This window comes from Sinohyriopsis cumingii, chromosome 14, assembly GCF_028554795.1.
Source record: "Sinohyriopsis cumingii isolate HCF-2022 chromosome 14, ASM2855479v2, whole genome shotgun sequence".
NCBI lineage: Eukaryota > Metazoa > Mollusca > Bivalvia > Unionida > Unionidae > Sinohyriopsis > Sinohyriopsis cumingii.
In genome coordinates, this window is record NC_142974.1 from 36,050,652 (window position 1) to 36,075,420 (window position 24,769).

At 36.0% G+C, this 24,769-nt stretch overlaps 1 protein-coding gene across 1 annotated transcript in view; it reads left to right on the top strand.

Moving 5' to 3' along the window:
* Positions 1 to 24,769, top strand: part of LOC149783577 (uncharacterized) — a 52,846-nt gene that overhangs the window by 22,518 nt on the left and 5,559 nt on the right. The window contains exon 5 of the mRNA XM_089931837.1: positions 6,351 to 6,469. Within this exon, the coding sequence (XP_089787963.1) occupies positions 6,351 to 6,469 (119 nt within the window). The remainder of the gene's footprint in view (positions 1 to 6,350; positions 6,470 to 24,769) is intronic.

Consider the following 24,769-nt stretch of genomic DNA (forward strand, 5'->3'; position numbering starts at 1 on the left):
GCAAAGAAGCAAGGCCAGGAGAATAGGCAGCTGTGCAAAGGAGCAGGGCCAGGAGAATAAGCAGTTGTGCAAAGGAGTGAGACCAGGATAATAGGCAGTTGTGCAAAGGAGCAGGGCCAGGAGAATAAGCATGATTTCTCACCACCATTGCAAGGTTCTCTTTGAATTATCCATGAACTTGACTGTGATGCAATGGCTAAGTCACATACAGGTAGTTTCTTTGTTTCAGAATTGGTCTAATGTCATAATATTATATAACACATCTAGACATTACCCAAAGCACTATGAGTTATGAATTCTATCAGAAGACAGGTATAAACTTGAGGTAGGAATTGTTTGCAAATTCTCAAAAACAACATGACAGTCATCCTTACAGGTAGATGAGTGGACAGAGTTCCAATCTACCTGGCCTCCAAAATCCTTCAAAGTACATTGGATGTCCTTGGTGGACATTTGTGATGTGGATATGGTTGATTGTGGATAAACACCTGCCCTTAAAACAGAGATAGCAAAATAAACACCTTACTTTAAAACAGAGACCATGGTAGGAAGACATTGAGCTCCTTAGAGTTTGGAACTGCAGTTTGTGAAACTGGTCTCTAAACCACATATATACTGTAATTGTACTTAGTCTTGGATTAAAGGTAAATGTATATTTTACCTGTACTTATTCTTGGCTTAAAGTAAATTATGTTGTACTTGTCCATGTACTTTTTCTTGGCTTAACACATTATCCCTTGAGTAGGAAACACATTTTGAAAGCTATTTCTGAATAGATCTGAAAACACCAAATCCCCGGTGATCTTTCAATAACATACTGCCTAGTTGTGTTAGGAACATCGTTTTTCATTGGCTATTTGAATTGCACATGGGCAGAAGGGTAAAACTTGTTCTTTTTTTGTGTTGCTAAACAGAGCCATTATTTTTTTTATCGAGACCACTCTTTATTCCAAAATGCCCATCTTATCCTACTTTTTGGAAAGGCTCATCTGTCTGTTTGCAGTTCATACCAGTTTGTCTTAGATCTGAGACCAAAAAGTCTAAAATCCAGACACAAAATAGGATTCCGACCACGGGCGAATTTTCGGTAGAAAAAGTCGGGCCCAAAAAATGAGTTTATTTTATCTATATTTTGTAGTGCAACTAGATATTCCAGATTATTATGTATCATTGTAGAACTACATCTGTCTACCTTTCTATAATACCACCCACTTGTACACTGAATAGAAATGTAATGGTGCCTCAATACAGTACTCAGTATACCACAATCCCATTTATAATGCTTGTGTGCCTCATTATAATACAATACTTAGTATACCACATTTTACATTTATATTGTATGTATACTTCATTATAATACATAGTATGCCTTGACCCTAATTATAATGCACATATGCCTCAATATGATAAAATACTCAGTATGCCACAGCACCATTTATGATGCATGTATACCTCAAGATAATATTCAGTATACCACAGCTCTATTTATGCTGCATATATACCTCAATATAATACTCAGTATACCACAGCCCCATTTATAATGCATGTATACCTCTATAATACAATACTCAGTATACCACATTTACATTTATATTGTATGTATACTTCAATATAATACACAGTATACCACAACCCTATTTATAATGCATATATGCCTCAATATAAAATATTCAGTATACCACAGCACCATTTATGATGCATGTATACCTGAATATAATACTCAGTGTACCACAGCTCTATTTATAATGCATGGATGCCTCAATATCATACCCAGTATAATAATAATAATAATGAGGACTTTGTATAGCACCTAATCTTTAGAAGCTCTAAGCACTTTACAACATTAGACAACACCTATAAGATAAAAAACATATAATAATATTATTACAAAAACAAATGCCATGAAATTAGAAAAAACATTAAAAAATATATAAAAAAAACATGCTGAGAATATTTCAGGTAGGAAACCTTATTAGGTCGTTAAGTTTGTTCTTGCAGTCGAAATAAGTGAGTTTTGAGAGCCCTCTTGAATGTGATCACTGTGTCTTTTTGTCTAAGTTCAGTGGGCAATTCATTCCACGTTGCTGGGCCCTGGTATGCAAAAGAACACTGTCCATATGGCTTTGTTTTCATAGTGGGAATAATGAGTATACGATTGTCAGAAGAGGAGCGTAAGTGTCTTGCTGGTGTGTACACCTGGGTGAGATCGGATAGGTATGTTGGACTAGAGTGAAACGTAGCACAGAGAACAAATTTTGTGTTTGATTATGAATCGAATGGATAGCCAGTGTAGTGTACAGAGCAGCGGGGAGTTGTGCTCTGATCATAGTACTCTAAGTATGATCCGAGCAGCTGTGTTTTGAACTTTTTGAAGTTTCTGGAGTAGATATTGAGATGAACCGGACAGAATTGAGTTACAATAGTCCAGTCTTGAAAGTACTAATGAACACACAAGTGTTTTAGTGGCATCAACTGAAATATATTTGCGAATTGAGCTGATGTGTCTCAGCTCAAGATATGCAGCCTTGCATATGTTCATGACATGTTGGTGCAATGTGAGATTACTGTCCAGAGTAACACCTAGGTTTCATATTGATTGTGAGAATTTAATGTTGGCGTTGCTGATATTTATTGTTTGAGGTAAAGGATGTGAATGAGAAAGTCTTTGTGTTGTGATCAGAATGGCCTCAATTTTATCATCATTCATCTGCAGCTTGTTACATGTCATCCATGATTTCACATCAGAAATGCACCTCTCTACACCTTGGATAGTAGCATCAAGTTCAGTTGGGTGGCTAGATTTGTATATTTGGGTGTCATCAGCGTACAAATGGTGAGACACTGGATGATGACCTATGCCACTTGAGAGCGACTGAGTGTACAGAATGAAGAGAACAGGTCCAAGAACAGACCCCTGTGGAACACCACAACATAGATCAACTGGGCTGGAGTGTATTCCATTTGCAGATACGATTTGTAAATCCCCATCCCCATTTATAAAGCATGTATACCTCAGTATAATGCAATACTCAGTATACCATATTTACATTTATATTGCATGTATATCTCAATATAATACACATTGTACAACATCCCTCTTTATAGTGTGTGTATGCCTCAATATAATAAAATACTCAATATACCACAGGCCCATTTATAATGCATGTATACCTTGAGATAATACTCAGTATGCCACAGCTCTGTTTATATTCCATGGATGCCTCAATCTAATACTCAGTATATCACAGCCCCATTTATAATGCATGTACACCTCAATATAATACAATACACAGTATACCACAGCCCTATTTAATATGTAAACCACCTCTCTGTTTATAATGGTTTTATGCCTCACTATAATGCTATACTCAGCATACCACTGCTCTATTTATAATGCATATATGCTTCAGTATTATACAATACTCAGAACGCCACAGCCCCATTTATAATGCATGTATGTCTCAATATAATACAATAATCAGTACACCACAACCCCATTTATAATGCATGTATGCCTCAATATAATACAACACTCTGTATACCACCCCATTTATAATGCATGTATGCCACAAAATAGTACAATACTCTGTATACCACTCTATTTATAATACATGTATGCCTCAATATAGTACAATACTCAGTACACCACAGCCCCTTTTATAAGACATGTATGCCTCAATATAATACAACACTCTGTATACCATCCCATTTATAATGCATGTATGCCTCAATATAGTGCAATAATCAGTACACTAACAGCCCCTTTTATAATGTGTGTATGCCTCAGTATAATACAACACTCTGTATACCAGCCCATTTATATTGCATGTATACCTCAATAGAGTACAATACTCAGTATACCACCCCATTTATAATGCATGTAAGCCTCAATATAATACAATACTCTGTATACCACCCATTTATAATGCATGTATGCCTCAGTATAGTACAATACTCAGTACACCACAGCCCCTTTTATAATACATGTAAGCCTCAGTATAATACAACACTCTGTATACCAGCCCATTTATATTGCATGTATGCCTCTGTACAATACTCAGTACACCACAGCCCCTTTTATAATGCATGTAAGCCTCAGTATAATACAACACTCTGTATACCAGCCCATTTATATTGCATGTATGCCTCTGTACAATACTCAGTACACCACAGCCCCTTTTATAATGCATGTAAGCCTCAATATAATACAATACTCTGTATACCACCCCATTTATAATGCATGTATGCCTCAGTATAGTACAATGCTCAGTACACAACAGCCCCATTTATAATGCATGTATGCCTCAATATAATACAATAATCAGTACACCACAGCCCCATTTATAATGCATGTATGCCTCAATATAATACAACACTCTGTATACCACTCCATTTATAATGCATGTATGCCTCAATATAGTACAATACTCAGTACACCACAGCCCCTTTTATAAAACATGTATGCCTCAATATAATACAACATGCTGTATACCACCCCATTTATAATGCATGTATGCCTCAATATAGTGCAATAATCAGTACACTAACAGCCCCTTTTGTAATGTATGTATGCCTCAGTATAATGCAACACTGTATACTGCCCCATTTATATTGCATGTATGCCTCAATATAGTACATTGCTTAGTATACCACCCCATTTATAATGCATATAAGCCTCAATATAATACAATACTCTGTATACCACCCCATTTATAATGCATGTATGCCTCAATATAGTACAATACTCAGTACACCACAGCCCCTTTTATAATACATATATGCCTCAATATAATACAACACTCTGTATACCAGCCCATTTATATTGCATGTATGTCTCTGTACAATACTCAGTACACCACAGCCCCTTTTATAATGCATGTAAGCCTCAATATAATACAATACACTGTATACCACCCCATTTATAATGCATGTATGCCTCAGTATAGTACAATACTCAGTACACCACAGCCCCATTTATAATGCATGTATGCCTCAATATAGTGCAATAGTCAGTACACCACAGCCCCTTTTATAATGCATGTATGCCTCAGTATAGTACAATACTCAGTACACGTACACCACATCCCCTTTTATAATGCATATAAGCCTTAATTTAATACAATACTCTGTATACCACCCCATTTATATTGCATGTATGCCTCAGTGTAATACAATACTCTGTATACCACCCAATTATAATGCATGTATGCCTCAATATAATACAATACTCTGTATACCACCCCATTTATAATACATGTATACCTCACTATAGTACAATACTCAGTATACCACCCCATTTATAAGGAATGTAAGCCTCAATATAATACAACACTCTGTATACCACCCCATTTATAATGCATGTATGCCTCAATATAGTACATAACTCAGTGCACCACATCCTGTTTTATAATGCATGTAAGCCTCAATTTAATACAACACTCTGTATACCACCCCATTTATATTGCATGTATGCCTCACTATAATACAATACTCTGTATACCACCCCATTTATAATGCATGTATGTTTCAATATAATAACACTCTATACCACCCCATTTATTATGAATTATTATGAATATATGCGTCAGTATAATGCACAGTATACCACAGCCCAATTTATAATGCATGTATGGTTATATGTGCCATCATGGTATATTAATTTTGTTTTATCACTTCATTGTAATTCATTTTCTTGTTTTGATATCTGGGTCCTGTGAACCAGTTATGTGATTTTTGTTCTGCATTTTTATGACACTAGTCTTGGTGGGACATTGTTTGGTATAAGCTACCTTACAGTACAAGTCACTTTAATGGCTTATATGGGCAATGCTATAGAGATGGAGTATTGAATATATGGATAAATATATAAAGATGGAGTACTATATGTTTGGATAATGATGTAGAGATGGAGTACTGTATGTTTGGATAATGATGTAGAGATGGAGTACTGTATGTTTGGATAAGGATATAGAGATGGAGATGGAGTACTATATGCTTGGATAATGATATAGAGATTGAGTACTGTATGTTTGGATAATGATACAGAGATGGAGTACTGTATGTTTTATGTTTGGATAAGGATTTTGAGATGGAGTACTGTATGTTTGGATAATGATACAGTGATGGAGTACTGTATGTTTGGATAAGGATATAGGGATGGATTCTTGTATATTTGGATAATTATATAGAGTTGGAGTACTGTATGTTTGGATAATGATAGAGATGGAGTGCTCTATGCTTGGATATTGATATATAGTTGGAGTACTGTATGTTTGGATAATTATATAGAGATGGAGTGCTGTATGTTTGGGAGTCTTTTCTTTCATGTTACATTTATTGTACATTTTCAGTTTGTTTGATGAAGAGCAGGAGGAAGATGATGATTTGTTCATGGGAGGTGATACAGACAGGGGAGACATAGACATCTCATCACAGATCAGTACTACTACAGTCACACAAAGCACAAGAGGTGATGTTTCTCATCTGTGATCAAGGTCACAACTGCTATGTTGCATAACCTAAAACAAACCTGAGACTTAAAAGATCCTGAAACTGTCACATTAGTTGTGATATCTTATTTGAGATCAAAGCACTACATACTTGTCCCATTTAGTGCTTCTGAATTTGTACTATTTTGATGCCCTTACTTGGAAGATTGAGACCTCATACAGTATGACATATCAGATAAGCAAAAACACTCTTGTTGAATGACGGTGACATGTTTGTCTTGCTAATAAGATCCAATGTCTGTTGGTAAGAAAGAAAACACTTTTGTCTAATGACATAGTGACATGTTTGTCTTGCTAGTGAGATCCAATGTCTATTGGTAAGAAAGAAAATGCCCTTGTCCAATGACAAAGTGACATGTTTGTCTTGCTAGTGAGATCCACTGTGTATTGGTAAGCAAGAAAATACCCTTGTCTGATGACAAACTGACATGTTTGTCTTGCTAGTGAGATCCAATGTCTATTGGTAAGCAACAAAATACCCTTGTCCAATGACATAGTGACATGTTTTCTCCCAAGTGAGATCCAGCGTGTATTGTTGAACAAACAAATACTCTTGTCCAATGACATAGTGACATGTTTGTCTTGCTAGTGAGATCCTGTGTGTGCTGATAAGCGAGAAAACACTCTTGTACAATGAATGGTGACATGTTTGTCTTGCTTATGAGATCCAATGTTTTGACAAGCAAGAAAATACTCTTGTCCAATGACATAGTGACATATTTGTATTGCTAGTGAGATCAAAAATATTTATGTTGTCTCTTATTGAAAAGAGTTTAATACTGACTACCTGACCTTGTCTGTCATTATAGAGTTTAATACCTGATCTTGTTGTTTGTCATTACAAAGAGTTGAATACCCTTCCCTAATATACATCAGTACAAAGAGTTAAATACCTGACCTTGTTGTCTGAAATTACAAAGATATAAATACCTGATCATGTTGTCTGTCACTGCAAAGAGTTTAATACCTGACCTTGCTGTCAGTCATTACAAAGAGTTGAATACCTGACCTTGTTGCCTGTCATTACAAAGAGTTTAATACATGACCTTGTTGTCTGTCATTACAAAGAGTTGAATGCCATACATTGTTGTCTGTCATTACAGAGTTGAATACCTGAACTAGTTGTCTGTCATTATAAAAAGAGTTGAATATCAGATCTTGTTGTATGTCATTGTAAATAGTTTAATACCTGACATTGTTGTCTGTCATTACAGAGTTGAATAACTGGCCTTTTTGTCCATCATTACAAAAAGTAGAATACCATACCTTGTTGTGTGTCATTGCAAAGAGTTGAGTACCTAATCTTGTCTGCCAGTACAAGGGTTGAATGCCTGACCTTGTTTTCTGTCTTTACAAAGAGTTGAATACCTGACCTTGGTGTCTGTCATTACAATGATTTGAATACCTGATCTTTTTGTCTGTCATTACAAAGAGTTGAATATCTAATATTCTCTGCCAGTACAAGGGTTGAATGCCTGACCTTGTTGTTTGTCATTATGAAGACTTTAATACCTGAACTTGTTGTTTGCCATTAGAAAGAATTTTAAAACTCACCTTGTTGTATGTCATTAGAAACAGCTGAATACCTAACCTTGTTGTCTGTCATTATAGAGTTGAATACCTGACCCTGTTGTCTGTCATTACAAAGAGTGCAACCTCTGACCTTGTTGTCTGTCATTACAGGGAGTTGAATACCAAACCTTGTTGCCTGTCATTACAAAGAGTTGAATACCTAACCATGATGTCTGTCATTACAAAGACTTGAGTACCTGACCTTATTGACTGTCATTACAAAGAGTTTAATACCTGATTTTGTTGACTGTCATTGCAAAGAGTTGAATACCTGACCTAGTTGTCTGTCATTACCAAGAGTTGAATACCTGACCTAGATGTCTGTCATTACCAAGAGTTGAATACCTGACCTAGTTGTCTGTCATTACCAAGAGTTGAATACCTGACCTTTTTGCTGTCATTACCAAGAGTTGAACACCTGACTATGATATCTTTCATTACAAGGAGTTGAATACCTCACCTTGTTGACTGTCTTTACCAAGAGTTGAATACCTGATCTTGTCTACCATTATAAAGAATTGAATACCTGACCTTCTTGTCTGCCATTAGAAACAGTTGAATACCTAACCTTTTTGTCTGTCATAACAGAGTTGAACACCTGACCTAGTTGTCTGTCATTATAAGAAGAGTTGAATACCTGACCTAGTTGTCTGTCATTATAAGAAGAGTTTAATACGTGTCCTTGTTGTCTGTCATTACAAAGACTTGAGTACCTGACCTTATTGACTGTCATTACAAAGAATTTAATACATGATCTTGTTGTCTGTCTTTACGAAGAGTTGAATACCTGACCATGATGTCTGTCATTACAAAGATTTGAATACCTGACCTTTTTGTCTGTCATTACAAAGAGTTGAATGACTATCCTTGTCTGCCAGTAAAAGAGTTGAATACCCGACCTTGTCTGCCAGTTCAAGGGTTGGATGCCTGACCTTGTTGTATGTCATTACGAAGAATTTAATACCTGTCCTTGTTTGTTGTCATTACAAAAAGTTGAATACTTGACCATATTGTCTGTTATTACAAAGAGTTGAATACCTGACCTTGTTGTCATTACATTGAGTTGAATACATATCCTTGTTTGCCAATATAAGAGTTGAATACCTCACCTTCTTTTCTGTCATTATGAAGAGTTTAATACCTGACCTTATTGACTGCCATTAGAAAGAATTTTAAAACTCACCTTTTTGTATGTCATTAGAAAGAGTTGAATACCTAACCTTGTTGTCTGTCATTACAGAGTTGAATTACTGACCCTGTTGTCTGTCATTACGAAGAGTTGAATACCTAACCATGATGTCTGTCATTACAGACTTGAATTCCTGACTGTGTTGTCTGTCATTACAAAGAGTGCAACCTCTGACGTTGTTGTCTGTCATTACAGGGATTTGAATACCAAACCTTGTTGCCTGTCTTTACAGAGTTGAGTACCTTTTCTAGTTGTCTGTCATTAAAGAAAGAGTTGTATACCTGACCTTGTTGTCTGTCATTGCAATCTGTTTAATACCTGTTCTTGTTGACTGTCATTACAAAGAGTTTAATACCTGATCTTGTTGACTGTCATTACAAAGAGTTGAATCCCTAACCTTGTCTGCCAGTACAAGGGTTGAATGCCTGACCTTGTTGTATGTCCTTACGAAGAATTTAATATCTGTCCTTGTTGGTTGTCATTACAATGAGTTGAATACCTGACCATATTATCTGTCTTTGTAAAGAGTTGAATACCTTACCATGCCTGTCATTACAAAGAGTTAAATACCATAGCTTGTATTCTGTCATTACTAGAGTTTAATACCTGACCTTGTTGTCTGCCATTAGAAAGAGTTGAATACCTGACCTTGTTGTCTGTCATTATGAAGAGTTTAATACCTGACCTTGTTTTCTGCCATTAGAAAGAATTTTAAAACTCATCTTGTTGTTTGTCATTAGAAAGAGTTGATTACCTGACCATGATGTCTGTCATTACAAAGATTTGAATACCTGACCTTGTTGTCTGTCATTACCAAGAGTTGATTAACTGATCTTGTCTACCATTACAAAGAGTTGAATACCTGACCTTGTTGTCTATCATTATAAATCGTTTAATACCTGTCCTTGTTGTCTGTCATTACAAAGACTTGAATACCATAGCTTGTTTTCTGTCATTACAAAGAATTTAATACATGATCTTGTTGTCCACCATTACATAATTTAATGCCTGACATTGTTGTCTGTCTTTACGAAGAGTTGAATACCTGACCATGATTTCTATCATTACAAAGATTTGAATACCTGACCTTGTTGTCTGTCTTTACGAAGAGTTGAATACCTGACCATGATGTCTATCATTACAAAGATTTGAATACCTGACCTTGTTGTCTGTCTTTACGAAGAGTTGAATACCTGACCATGATGTCTATCATTACAGAGTTGAATTACTGACCCTGTTGTTGAATACCTGACCTTGTTCTCTGTCATTAAAGAGTTGACTTACTGACCCTGTTGTCTGTCATTACAAAGAGTGCAACCTCTGACTTTGTTGTCTGTCATTACAGGGATTTGAATACCAAACCTTGTTGCCTGTCTTTAGAAAGAGTTGAATGCTTATCCATGATGTCTGTTATTACAAAGAGTTGAATAGCTGACCTTGTTGTCTGTCATTGTAAAGAGTTTAATACCTGACCGTGATATCTTTCATTACAAGGAGTTGAATGCCTGACCTTGTTGTCTGTCATTACAAAGAGTTGAATATCTGATCTTGTATACCATTACAAAGAATGGAATACCTGACCTTGTTGTCTGCCATTAGAATGAGTTTAATACCTGACCTTGTTGTCTGTTATTATAAAAAAGAGTTGAATACCTTACCTTGGTGTCGTCATTACAAAGAGTTGAATCACTGGCCTTTTTGTCCATCATTACAAAAAGTTGAATACCATACCTTGTTGTCTGTCATTACAAAGAGTTGAATACCTATCCTTGTCTGCGAGTAAAAGAGTTGAATACCTGACCATGTTGTCTGTCATTACAGAGTTGAATTACTGACCCTGTTGTCTGTCATTGCAAAGAGTGCAACCTCTTACTTTGTTGTCTGTCATTAGAGGGAGTTGAATATCTGACCTTGTTGTCTGTCATTGCAAAGAGTTTAATACCTGACCATGATATCTTTCACTGCAAGGAGTTGAATACCTGATCTTGTTGACTGTCATTACAAAGAATTTAATATCTGTCCTTGTTGGTTGTCGATATCAAGAGTTGAATACCTGACCATATTGTCTGTTATTACAAAGAGTTGAATACCAGACCATGTTGTCATTGCATTGAGTTGAGTACCTATCTTTGTCTGCCAGTAAAGTAGTTGATTACCTTGTTGTATGCCGACCTTGTTGTCTGTCATTACAAAGAGTTGAATATCTGATCTTGTATACCATTACAAAGAATCGAATACCTGACCTTGTTGTCTGCCATTAGAAAGAATTTTAAAACTCACCTTCTTGGATGTCATTAGAAAGAGTTGAATACCTAACCTTGTTGTCGGTCATTACAGAGTTAAATGATTCACCGTGTTGTCAGTCATTACAGTGTTGAATGATTGACCCTGTTGTCTGTCATTACAATCAGGGCAAGCTCTGACTTTTTTGTCTGTCATTACAGGGAGTTCAATACCAAACCTTGTTGCCTGTCATTACAAAGAGTTGAATACCTAGCCATGATGTCTGTCATTACAAAGAGTTAATTGCCTGACCTTGTTGTCTGTCATTGCAAAGAGTTTAATATCAGATCTTGTGGACTGTCATTATAAAGAGTTTAATACCTTTTTTTGTTGACTGTCATTACAAAGAGGTGAATACCTGACCTTTTTTTCTGCCATTACCAAGAGTTGAATACCTGACCATGATATCTTTCATTATGTAGAGTTTAATACCTGACCTTGTTGTCTGCCATTAGAAAGAATTTTAAAACTTACCTTGTTTTATGTCATTAAAAAGAGTTGAATACCTGACCTAGTTGTCTGTCATTAAAAAAAAGAGTTGAATACCTTACCTTGGTGTCGTCATTACAAAGAGTTGAATCACTGGCCTTTTTGTCCGTCATTACAAAAAGTTGAATACCATACCTTGTTGTGTGTCATTCCAAAGAGTTGAATGCCTGATCTTGTTGTCTGCATTACAAAGAGCTGAATACCTATCCTTGTCTGCCAGTACAATGGTTGAATGCCTGACCTTATTGTATGTCATTATGAAGAATTTAATACCTGATCTTGTTGACTGTCATTACAAAGAGTTTAATACCTGATTTTGTTGACTGTCATTACAAAGATTTGAATACCTGACCTTGTCTGTCATTACAAAGAGTTTAATACCTGATTTTGTTGATTGTCATTACAAAGATTTGAATACCTGACCTTTTTGTCTGTCATTACAGAGTTGAATATCTTTTCTAGTTGTCTGTCTTTAAAGAAAGAGTTGTATACCTGACCTTGTTGTCTGTCATTGCAATGTGTTTAATACCTGTTCTTGTTGACTGTCATTACAAAGAGTTTAATACCTGATCTTGTTGACTGTCATTACAAAGAGTTGAATACCTAACCTTGTTTGCCAGTACAAGGGTTGAATGCCTGACCTTGTTGTATGTCCTTACGAAGAATTTAATATCTGTCCTTGATGGTTGTCATTACAATGAGTTGAATACCTGACCATATTATGTCTTTGTAAAGAGTTGAATACTTACCATGCCTGTCATTACAAAGAGTTAAATACCATAGCTTGTTTTCTGTCATTACTAGAGTTTAATACATGATCTTGTTGTCTGCCATTAGAAAGAGTTGAATACCTGACCTTGTTGTCTGTCATTATGAAGAGTTTAATACCTGACCTTGTTTTCTGCCATTAGAAAGAATTTTAAAACTCACCTTGTTGTATGTCATTAGAAAGATTTGAATACCTGACCTTGTTGTCTGTCATTACCAAGAGTTGATTAACTGATCTTGTCTACCATTACAAAGAGTTGAATACCTGACCTTGTTGTCTGTCATTACAGAGTTGAATACCTGACCTAATTGTCTGTCATTTTAAAAATAGTTGAATACCTGACGTTGTTGTCTATCATGATAAATCATTTAATACCTGTCCTTATTGTCTATCATTACAAAGAGTTAAAGAACTGGCCTTTTTGTCCATCATTACAAAGACTTGAATATCATAGCTTTTCTTCGGTCATTATGAAGACTTTAATACATGATCTTGTTGTCCGCCATTACATACTTTAATACCTGATCTTGTTGTCTGTCTTTATGAAGAGTTGAATACCTGACCATGTTGTCTATCATTACAGAGTTGAATTACTGACCCTGTTGTTGAATACCTGACCTTGTTGTCTGTCATTAAAGAGTTGAATTACTGACCCTGTTGTCTGTCATTACAAAGAGTGCAACCTCTGACTTTGTTGTCTGTCATTACAGGGATTTGAATACCTAATCTTGTTGCCTGTCTTTAGAAAGAGTTGAATGCTTATCCATGATGTCCGTTATTACAAAGAGTTGAATAGCTGACCTTGTTGTCTGTCATTGCAAAGAGTTTAATACCTGACCATGATATCTTTCATTACAAGGAGTTGAATGCCTGACCTTGTTGTCTGTCATTACAAAGAGTTGAATATCTGATCTTGTATACCATTACAAAGAATGGAATACCTGACCTTGTTGTCTGCCATTAGAATGAGTTTAATACCTGACCTTATTGTCTGTCCTTACAGAGTTGAATACCTGACCTAGTTGTATGTTATTATAAAAAAGAGCTGAATACCTAACCTTGGTGTCGTCATTACAAAGAGTTGAATCACTGGCCTTTTTGTCCATCATTACAAAAAGTTGAATACCATACCTTGTTGTGTGTCATTCCAAAGAGTTGAATACCTGACCTTGTTGTCTGTCATTACAAAGAGTTGAATACCTATCTTTGTCTGCGAGTAAAAGAGTTGAATACCTGACCATGTTGTCTGTCATTACAGAGTTGAATTACTGACCCTGTTGTCTGTCATTAGAGGGAGTTGAATATCTGACCTTGTTGTCTGTCATTGCAAAGAGTTTAATACCTGACCATGATATCTTTCACGGCAAGGAGTTTAATACCTGATCTTGTTGACTGTCATTACAAAGAATTTAATATCTGTCCTTGTTGGTTGTCGATATCAAGAGTTGAATAACTGACCATATTGTCTGTTATTACAAAGAGTTGAATACCAGACCATGTTGTCATTACATTGAGTTGAGTACCTATCTTTGTCTGCCAGTAAAGTAGTTGATTACCTTGTTGTATGTCATTAGAAAGAGTTGAATACCTCACCATGTTGTAAGATTTGAACTCCTGACCTTTTTGTCTGTCATTACAAAGAGATGAATACCTATCCTTGTTTGCAATTTAAAAGTGTTGAATACCTGACCTTGTTGTCTGCCATTAGAAAGAATTTTAAAACTCACCTTGTTGGATGTCTTTAGAAAGAGTTGAATACCTAACCTCGGTCATTACAGAGTTAAATGATTGACCCTGTTGTCGGTCATTACAGAGTTGAATGATTGACCCTGTTCTCTGTCATTACAATCAGTGGAAGCTCTGACTTTGTTGTCTGTCATTACAGGGAGTTCAATACCAAACCTTGTTGCCTGTCATTACAAAGAGTTGAATACCTAACCATGATGTCTGTCATTACAAAGAGTTAATTGCCTGATCTTGTTGACTGACATTACAAAGAGTTTAATACCTTTTTTTGTTGACTGTCATTACAAAAGAGGTGAATACCTGACCATGATATCTTTCATTATGACCTTGTTGTCTGCCATTAGAAAGAATTTTAAAACTTACCTTGTTTTATGTCATTAAAAAGAGTTGAATACCTGACCTAGTTGTCTGTCATTATAAAAAAGAGTTGAATACCTTACCTTGGTGTCGTTGTTGTTGTTGTTGTGGGGTTTAACGCCATTTTTCAGCACACGATAGGCTATACATGGCGGCCAGTATTAATGGTGGAGGAAGAACCCGGGAAAACCCCGGAAAGAACCACCGACCAACGAGAAGCTACTGGCAAGCTTTCTCACATACCCACATTGGCTGAATCTTAGACTCGAACCGCCGCAGACAGAGGTGAGATGGCAGTGATCCGTAACGAAGAGCGCTTTAGACCACTCGGCCACTCGTGGCCCCTGGTGTCGTCATTACAAAGAGTTGAATCACTGGCCTTTTTGTCCGTCATTACAAAAAGTTGAATACCATACCTTGTTGTGTGTCATTCCAAAGAGTTGAATACCTGATCTTGTTGTCTGCATTACAAAGAGCTGAATACCTATCTTTGTCTGCCAGTACAACGGTTGAATGCCTGACCTTATTGTATGTCATTATGAAGAATTTAATACCTGATCTTGTTGACTGTCATTACAAAGAGTTTAATACCTGATTTTGTTGACTGTCATTACAAAGATTTGAATACCTGACCTTTTTGTCTGTCATTACAGAGTTGAATACCTTTTCTAGTTGCTTGTCTTTAGAAAGAGTTGAATACTTATCCATGATGTCTGTTATTACAAAGAGTTGAATACCTGACCTTGTTGTCTGTCATTGCAAAGAGTTTAATACCTGACCATGATATCTTTCATTACAAGGAGGTGAATACCTGACCTTGTTGTCTGTCATTACAAAGAGTTGAATATCTGATCTTGTATACCATTATAAAGAATCGAATACCTGACCTTGTTGTCTGCCATTAGAATGCATTGAATACCTGACCTTGTTGTCTGTCCTTACAGAGTAGAATACCTGACCTAGTTGTCTGTCATTATAAAAAAGAGTTGAATACCTTACCTTGGTGTCATCATTGCAAAGAGTTGAATCACTGGCCTTTTTCTCCATCATTACAAAAAGTTGAATACCATACCTTGTTGTCTGTCATTACAAAGAGTTGAATACCTATCCTTGTCTGCGAGTAAAAGAGTTGAATACCTGACCATGTTGTCTGTCATTACAGAGTTGAATACCTTTTCTAGTTGCTTGTCTTTAGAAAGAGTTGAATACTTATCCATGATGTCTGTTATTACAAAGAGTTGAATACCTGACCTTGTTGTCTGTCATTGCAAAGAGTTTAATACCTGACCATGATATCTTTCATTACAAGGAGGTGAATACCTGACCTTGTTGTCTGTCATTACAAAGAGTTGAATATCTGATCTTGTATACCATTATAAAGAATCGAATACCTGACCTTGTTGTCTGCCATTAGAATGCATTGAATACCTGACCTTGTTGTCTGTCCTTACAGAGTTGAATACCTGACCTAGTTGTCTGTCATTATAAAAAAGAGTTGAATACCTTACCTTGGTGTCGTCATTGCAAAGAGTTGAATCACTGGCCCTTTTTTCTGTCATTACAAAAAGTTGAATACCATACCTTGTTGTGTGTCATTCCAAAGAGTTGAATACCTGATCTTGTTGTCTGCATTACAAAGAGCTGAATACTATCTTTATCTGCCAGTACAACGGTTGAATGCCTGACCTTATTGTATGTCATTATGAAGAATTTAATACCTGAGACTGTCATTACAAAGAGCTTAATACCTGATTTTGTTGACTGTCATTACAAAGATTTGAATACCTGACCTTTTTGTCTGTCATTACAGAGTTGAATACCTTTTCTAGTTGCTTGTCTTTAGAAAGAGTTCAATTCTTCTCCATGATGTCTGTTATTACAAAGAGTTGAATACCTGACCTTGTTGTCTGTCATTGCAAAGAGTTTAATACCTGACCATGATATCTTTCATTACAAGGAGGTGAATACCTGACCTTGTTGTCTGTCATTACAAAGAGTTGAATATCTGATCTTGTATACCATTATAAAGAATCAAATACCTGACCTTGTTGTCTGCCATTAGAATGCGTTGAATACCTGACCTTGTTGTCTGTCCTTACAGAGTTGAATACCTGACCTAGTTGTCTGTCATTATAAAAAAGAGTTGAATACCTTACCTTGGTGTCGTCATTGCAAAGAGTTGAATCACTGGCCTTTTTGTCTGTCATTATAAAAAGTTGAATACCATACCTTGTTGTGTGTCATTCCAAAGAGTTGCATACCTGATCTTGTTGTCTGCATTACACAGAGCTGAATACCTATCCTTGTCTGCCAGTACAACGGTTGAATGCCTGACCTTATTGTATGTCATTATGAAGAATTTAATACCTGATCTTGTTGACTGTCATTACAAAGAGTTTAATACCTGATTTTGTTGACTGTCATTACAAAGATTTGAATACCTGACCTTTTTGTCTGTCATTACAGAGTTGAATACCTTTTCTAGTTGCTTGTCTTTAGAAAGAGTTGAATACTTATCCATGATGTCTGTTATTAGAAAGAGTTGAATACCTGACCTTGGTGTCTGACATTGCAAAGAGTTTAATACCTGACCATGATATCTTTCATTACAAGGAGTTGAATACCTGACCTTGTTGTCTGTCATTACAAAGAGTTGAATATCTGATCTTGTATACCATTATAAAGAATCGAATACCTGACGTTGTTATCTGCCATTGGAATGCGTTGAATACCTGACCTTGTTGTCTGTCCTTACAGAGTTGAATACCTGACCTAGTTGTCTGTCATTATAAAAAAGAGTTGAATACCTTATCTTGGTGTCATCATTACAAAGAGTTGGATCACTGGCCTTTTTGTCTGTCATTATAAAAAGTTGAATACCATACCTTGTTGTGTGTCATTCCAAAGAGTTGAATACCTGATCTTGTTGTCTGCATTACACAGAGCTGAATACCTATCCTTGTCTGCCAGTACAACGGTTGAATGCCTGACCTTATTGTATGTCATTATGAAGAATTTAATACCTGATCTTGTTGACTGTCATTACAAAGAGTTTAATACCTGATTTTGTTGACTGTCATTACAAAGATTTGAATACCTGACCTTTTTGTCTGTCATTTCAAAGAGTTGAATACCTATCCTTGTATGCCAGTAAAATAGTTGAATACCTGACCTTGTTTTCTGCCATTAGAAAGAATTTTAAAACTCACCTTGTTGTATGTCATTAGAAAGAGCTGAATACCTGACCTTGTTTGTCTGTCATTGCCAAGAGTTTAATACCTGACCATGATATCTTTCATTACAAGGAGTTGAATACCTGACCTTGTTGTCTGTCATTACAAAGAGTTGAATAACTGATCTTGTATACCATTACAAAGAATTGAATACCTGACCTTGTTGTCTGCCATTAGAATGAGTTGAATACCTGACCTTGTTGTCTGTCATTACAGAGTTCAATACCTGACCTAGTTGTCTGTCATTCGAAAGAGTTGAATACCTGACCGTGAAGTCTTTCATTAAAAAGATATGAAGACCTGATCTTGTCTGCCATTACAAAGAAATATATGCCTGACCTTGTAGTCTGTCATTACAAAGATTTAAATACCTGATCCTGTTGTTTGTACAGCAAAGAGTTTGTTACCTGACCTTGCTCTTAGACATTACAAACAGTTGTATACCTGACCTTGTTGTCTGTCATTGGAAAGAGTTTAATACATGACCTTGTTGTCTGCCATTAGAAAGAATTTTTAAACTCACCTTGATGTATGTCATTAGAAAGAGTTGAATACCTGACCTTGTTGTCTGTCATTACAGAGTTGAATTACTCTCCCTGTTGTCTGTCATTACAGTGAGTGAAGGCTTTGAGTTTGTTGCCTTTCATTACAGGGATTTGAATACCAAATCTTGTTGCCTGTCATTACAAAGAGTTGAATGCCTAATCATGATGTCTGTCATTACAAAGAGTTGAATACCTGACCTTGTTGTCTGTCATTGCAAAGAGTATAATAGCTGATTTTGTTTACTGTCATTACAAAGAGTTTAATACCTGATTTTGTTTACTGTCATTACAAAGAGTTCAATACCTGATTTTGTTGACTGTCATTACAAAGAGTTGAATATCATACATTGTTGTCTGTTAGCACAAGGAGTTTAATACCTGACTATAATGTATTTCATTAGAAAAAGTTGAATGCCTGACCTTGTTATATGTCATTATGAAGAGTTTAATACCTGACATTGTTGTCTGCCATTAGAAAGAATTTTAAAACTCACCTTGTTGTATGTCATTAGAAAGAGTTGAATACCTGACCTTGTCGTCTGCCATTGGAAAGAGCTGAATACCTGACCTTGCTGTCTGTCATTACAGAGTTGAATACCTGAACTAGTTGTTTGTCATTATAGAAAGAGTTGAATACCTGTCCTTATTGTCTATCATTAAAAAGAGTTGAAGAACTGGCCTTGTTGTCTGTCATTACAAAGACGTGAATACCATACCTTGTTTTCTGTCATTACGAAGAATTTAATACATGATGTTGTTGTCCGCCATTACATAATTTAATACCTGACCTTGTTGTCTGTCTTTACGAAGAGTTGAATACCTGACCATGATGTCTATCATTACAAAGATTTGAATACCTGACCTTTTTGTTTGTCATTACAAAGATGAATACCCATCCTTGTCTGCCAGTAATAGAGTTGAATACCTGACCTTGTCTGCCAGTACAAGGGTTGAATGCCTTACCTTGTGGTATGTCATTTACGAAGAATTTAATCCCTGATCTTGTTGACTGTCATTACAAAGAGTTTAATGCCTGATTTTGTTGACTCTCATTACAAAGATTTGAATACCTGACCTAGTTGTCTGTCATTACAAAGAGCTGAATACCTATCCTTGTATGCCAGTAAAAGAGTTGAATACCTGACCTTGTTGTCTGCCATTAGAAAGAATTTTAAAACTCACCTTGTTGGATGTCATTAGAAAGAGTTGAATACCTAACCTTTTTGTCTGTCATTACAAGGAGTTGAATACCTGACCTTGATCTGTGTCACTACAAAGAGTTGAATATCTGATCTTGTATACCTTTACAAAGAATTGAATACCTGACCTTGTTGTCTGCCATTAGAATGAGTTGAATACCTGATCTTGTTGTCTGTCATTATAGAGTTGAATACCTGACCTAGTTTTCTGTCATTATAAAAAGAGTTGAATACCTGACCTTGGTGTCGTCATTTCAAAGAGTTTAATCACTTACCTTTTTGTCCGTCATTACAAAAAGTTGAATACCTGACCGTGAAGTATTTCATTAAAAAGAGTTGAATACCTGATCTTGTCTGCCATTACAAAGAATTAAATACCTGACCTTGTTGTCTGTCATTATAAAGACTTAAGTACCTGATCCTGTTGTCTGTACAGCAAAGAGTTTAATACATGACCTTGCTCTTAGTAATTACAAAGAGTTGAATACCTGACCTTGTTGTCTGTCATTGGAAAGAATTTTAAAACTCACCTTGATGTATGTCATTAGAATGAGTTGAATACCTGACCTTGTTCTCTGACATTACAAGGAGTGCAACCTCTGACTTTGTTGTCTGTCATTACAGGGACTTGAATACCAAACCTTGTTGCCTGTCATTACAAAGAGTTGAATACCTAACCATGATGTCTATCATTACGAAGACTTGAATACCTGACCTTGTTGTTTGACATTGCAAAGAGTTTAATACCTGATCTTGTTGACTGTCATTACAAAGAGTTTAATACCTGATTTTGTTGTCTGTCATTACAAAGAGTTTAATACCTGATTTTGTTGACTGTCATTACAAAGAGTTTAATACCTGATTTTGTTGACTGTCATTACAAAGAGTTTAATACCTGATTTTGTTGTCTGTCATTACAAAGAGTTTAATACCTGATTTTCTTGACTGTCATTACAAAGAGTTTAATACCTGACTATGATGTATTTCATTAGAGAAAGTTGAATGCCTGACCTTGTTATATGTCAATATGAAGAGTTTAATACCTGACTTTAATACCTGACCTTGTTGTCTGCCATTAGAAAGAATTTTAAAACTCACCTTGTTATATGTCATTAGAAAGAGTTGAATACCTGATGTTGTCTGCCAGTACAAGGGTTGAATACCTGACCTAGTTGTCTGTCATTATCAAAAGAGTTGAATACCTGACCTTGGTGTCGACATTACAAAGAGTTGAATCACTGGCCTTTTTGTCCGTCATTACAAAGAGTTGAATACCTATCTTTGTCTGCCAGTAAAAGAGTTGAATACCTGACCTTGTCTGCCTGTACAAGGGTTGAATGCCAGACCTTATTGTATGTCATTACGAAGAATTTAATACCTGATCTTGTTGACTGTCCCGAGTGGTCTAACACACTCTCCGTTACAGATCACTGCCATCTCACCTCTGTCTGTGTGGGTTCGAGTCTCGGTTTCAGCCAATGTGGGTATGTGAGAAAGCTTGCCAGTAGCTTCTCATGGGTCGGTGGTTCTTTCCGGGGTTTTCCCGGGTTCTTCCTCCACCATTAATACTGGCCGCCATGTATAGCCTATCGTGTGCTGAAAAATGGCGTTAAACCCTACTACAACAACAATTGTTGACTGTCATTTAATAGAAAGAGTTTAATACCTGATTTTGTTGACTGTCATTGCAGAGAGTTGAATACCTATCCTTGTATGCCAGTAAAAGAGTTGAATACCTGACCTTGTTGTCTGCCATTAGAAAGAATTTTAAAACTCACCTTGTTGTATGTCATTAGAAAGAGTTGAATACCTGACCTTGTTGTCTGTCATTACAGAGTTGAATTACTGACCCTGTTGTCTGTTATTGCAAAGAGTGCAACCTCTGACTTTGTTGTCTGTCATTACAGGGATTTGAATACCAAACCTTGTTGCCTATCATTAGAAAGAGTTGAATACCTGACCTTGTTGTCTCTCATTACAAAGAGTTGTATATCTGATCTTGTATACCATTACAAAGGATTGAATACCTGACCTTGTTGTCTGCCATTAGAATGAGTTCAATACCTGACCTTGTTGTCTGTCCTTACAGAGTTGAATACCTGACCTAGTTGTCTGTCATTATAAAAAGAGTTGAATACCTGGCCTTGGTGTCATCATTACAAAGAGTTTAATCACTGGCCTTTTTGTCCATCATTACAAAAAGTTGAATACCATACCTTGTTGTGTGTCATTCCAAACAGTTGAATACCTGATTTTGTTGACTGTCATTACAAAGATTTGAATACCTGGCCTTTTTGTATGTCATTACAAAGAGTTGAATACATATCCTTGTTTGCCAGTAAAAGAGTTGAATACCTGACCTTGTTGTCTGTCATTGCAAAGAGTTTAATACCTGACCATGATATCTTTCATTGCAAGGAGTTCAATACCTGATCTTGATGACTGTCATTACAAAGAATTTAATATCTGTTAATATTGTTGGTTGTCCATACAAAGACTTGAATACCTGACCATATTGTCTGTTATTACAAAGAGTTGAATACTAGACTATGTTGTCATTACATTGAGCTGAATACCTATCCTTGTTTGCCAGTAAAAGAGTTGAATACCTGACCTTGTTGTCTGCCATTAGAAAGAATTTTAAAATTCACCTTCTTGTATGTCATTAGAAAGAGTTGAATACGTGACCATGATGTCTGTCATTACAAAGATTTGAATACCTGACCTTTTTGTCTGTCATTACAAAGAGTTGAATATCTGATCTTGTTGTCTGTCATTGCAAAGAGTTTAATACCTGACCATGATGTCTGTCATTACAAAGATTTGAATACCTGACCTTTTGGTCTGTCATTACAAAGAGTTGAATACCTATCCTTGTCTGCCAGTAAAAGTGTTGAATACCTGACCTTGTCTGCCAGTAAAAGAGTTGAATTCCTGACCTTGTTGTCTGTCATTATGAAGAATTTAATACCTGACCTTGTTGGCTGCCATTAGAAAGAATTTTAAAACTCACCTTGTTGTATGTCAGTAGAAAGAGTTGAATACCTGACCTTGTCTGCCAGTACAAGGGTTGAATACCTGACCTTGTTGTCTGTCATTACAAAGATTTGAATATCTGATCTTGTATACCATTACAAAGAATTGAATACTTGATCTTGTTGTCTGCCATTAGAAAGAGTTGAATAACTGACCTTGTTGTCTGTCATTACAGAGTTGAATACCTGACCTAGTTGTCTGTCATTTTAAAAAGAGTTGAATATCTGATCTTGTTGACTGTCATTTAATATCTGTCCTTGTTGGTTGTCATTACAAAGAGTTGAATACCTGACCATATTGTATGTTATTACAAAGAGTTGAATACCAGACCATGTTGTCATTACATTCAGTTGAGTAGCTATCGTTGTCTGCCAGTAAAATAGTTGAATACCTTGTTGTATGTCATTAGAAAGAGTTGAATACCTGACCATGATGTCTGTCATTACAAAGATTTGAATACCTATCCTTCTCTGCTATTTAACGAGTTGAATACCTATTGTCTGTCATTACAAAGAGTGCAACCTCTGACTTTGTTGTCTGTGATTACAGGGAGTTGAATTCCTGACCTTGTCTGCCATTACAAAGAGTTGAATACCAAACCTTGTTGACTGTCATTACAAAGAGTTGAATGCCTGACCATGATGTCTGTCATTACAACAGGTGAATACCTTACCTTGTTGTCTGTCATTACAGAGTTGAATACCTGACCTTGTTGTCAGTCATTGCAAAGACTTGAATACCTGACCTTGTTGTCTGTCATTACAAACAGTTGAATACCTGACCATAATGTCAACTCTTGGTAATGACAGGGAGTTCAATACCAAACCTTGTTGCCTGCCATTACAAAGAGTTGAATGCCTGACCATGATGTCTCTCATTACAAAGACTTGAATACATAACATAGTTGTATATCATTACAAAACGTCTGATTACTGACCTTGTTGTTTGTCATAATTACAAAGAGTTGTATACCTGACCATGATATCTGTCATCACAAATTGTTTAATACCTGACCTTGTTGTCTGCCATTAAAAAGAGTTGAATACCATACCTTGTTGTCTGTCATTACAAAGAGTGTAATGCCTGACCATGATGTATGTCATCACAAATTGTTTAATGCCTGACCTTGTTGTCTGCCATTACAGAATTTAATTCCTGACCTTGATGTTTGTCATTAGGAAGAGTCCAATACCTGACCATGATGTCTGTTATTACAAAAAGTTTAATACCTGATCTTGTTGTCTGTCGTTGCAAAGAGTTTAATACCTGACCGTGTCGTCTGTCATTACAAAGATTTGAATACCTGATACTTTTGTCTGTCACTGCAAAGAGTTGAATACCTGACTTTGTTGTCAGTCATTGCAATGAGTTTAATAACTGATCTTGTTGTCTGTCATTGCAGAGTTGAATAACTGACCCTGTTGTCTGTCATTACAAAGATTGCAACCTCTGACTTTGTTGTCTGTCATTACAAAGAGATTAATACCTGATCTTGTTGACCATAATTACAAAGAGTTTAGTACCTGACCTTGTTGTCCGTCATTATAGAGAGTTTAATACCTGATCTTGTTGTCTATCATTACAAAGAGATTAATACCTGATCTTGTTGACTGTCATTACAAAGAGCTGAATACCTGATCTTGTTGTCTGTCACTGCAAAGAGTTTAATACCTGATCTTGTTGTCTGTCATTACAGAGTTGAATAACTGACCCTGTTGTCTGTCATTACAAAGACTGTAACCTCTGATTTTGTTGTCTGTCATTATTACAAAGATATTAATACCTGATCTTGTTGACTGTCATCACAAAGAGTAGAATATCTGATGTTGTTGACTATCATTT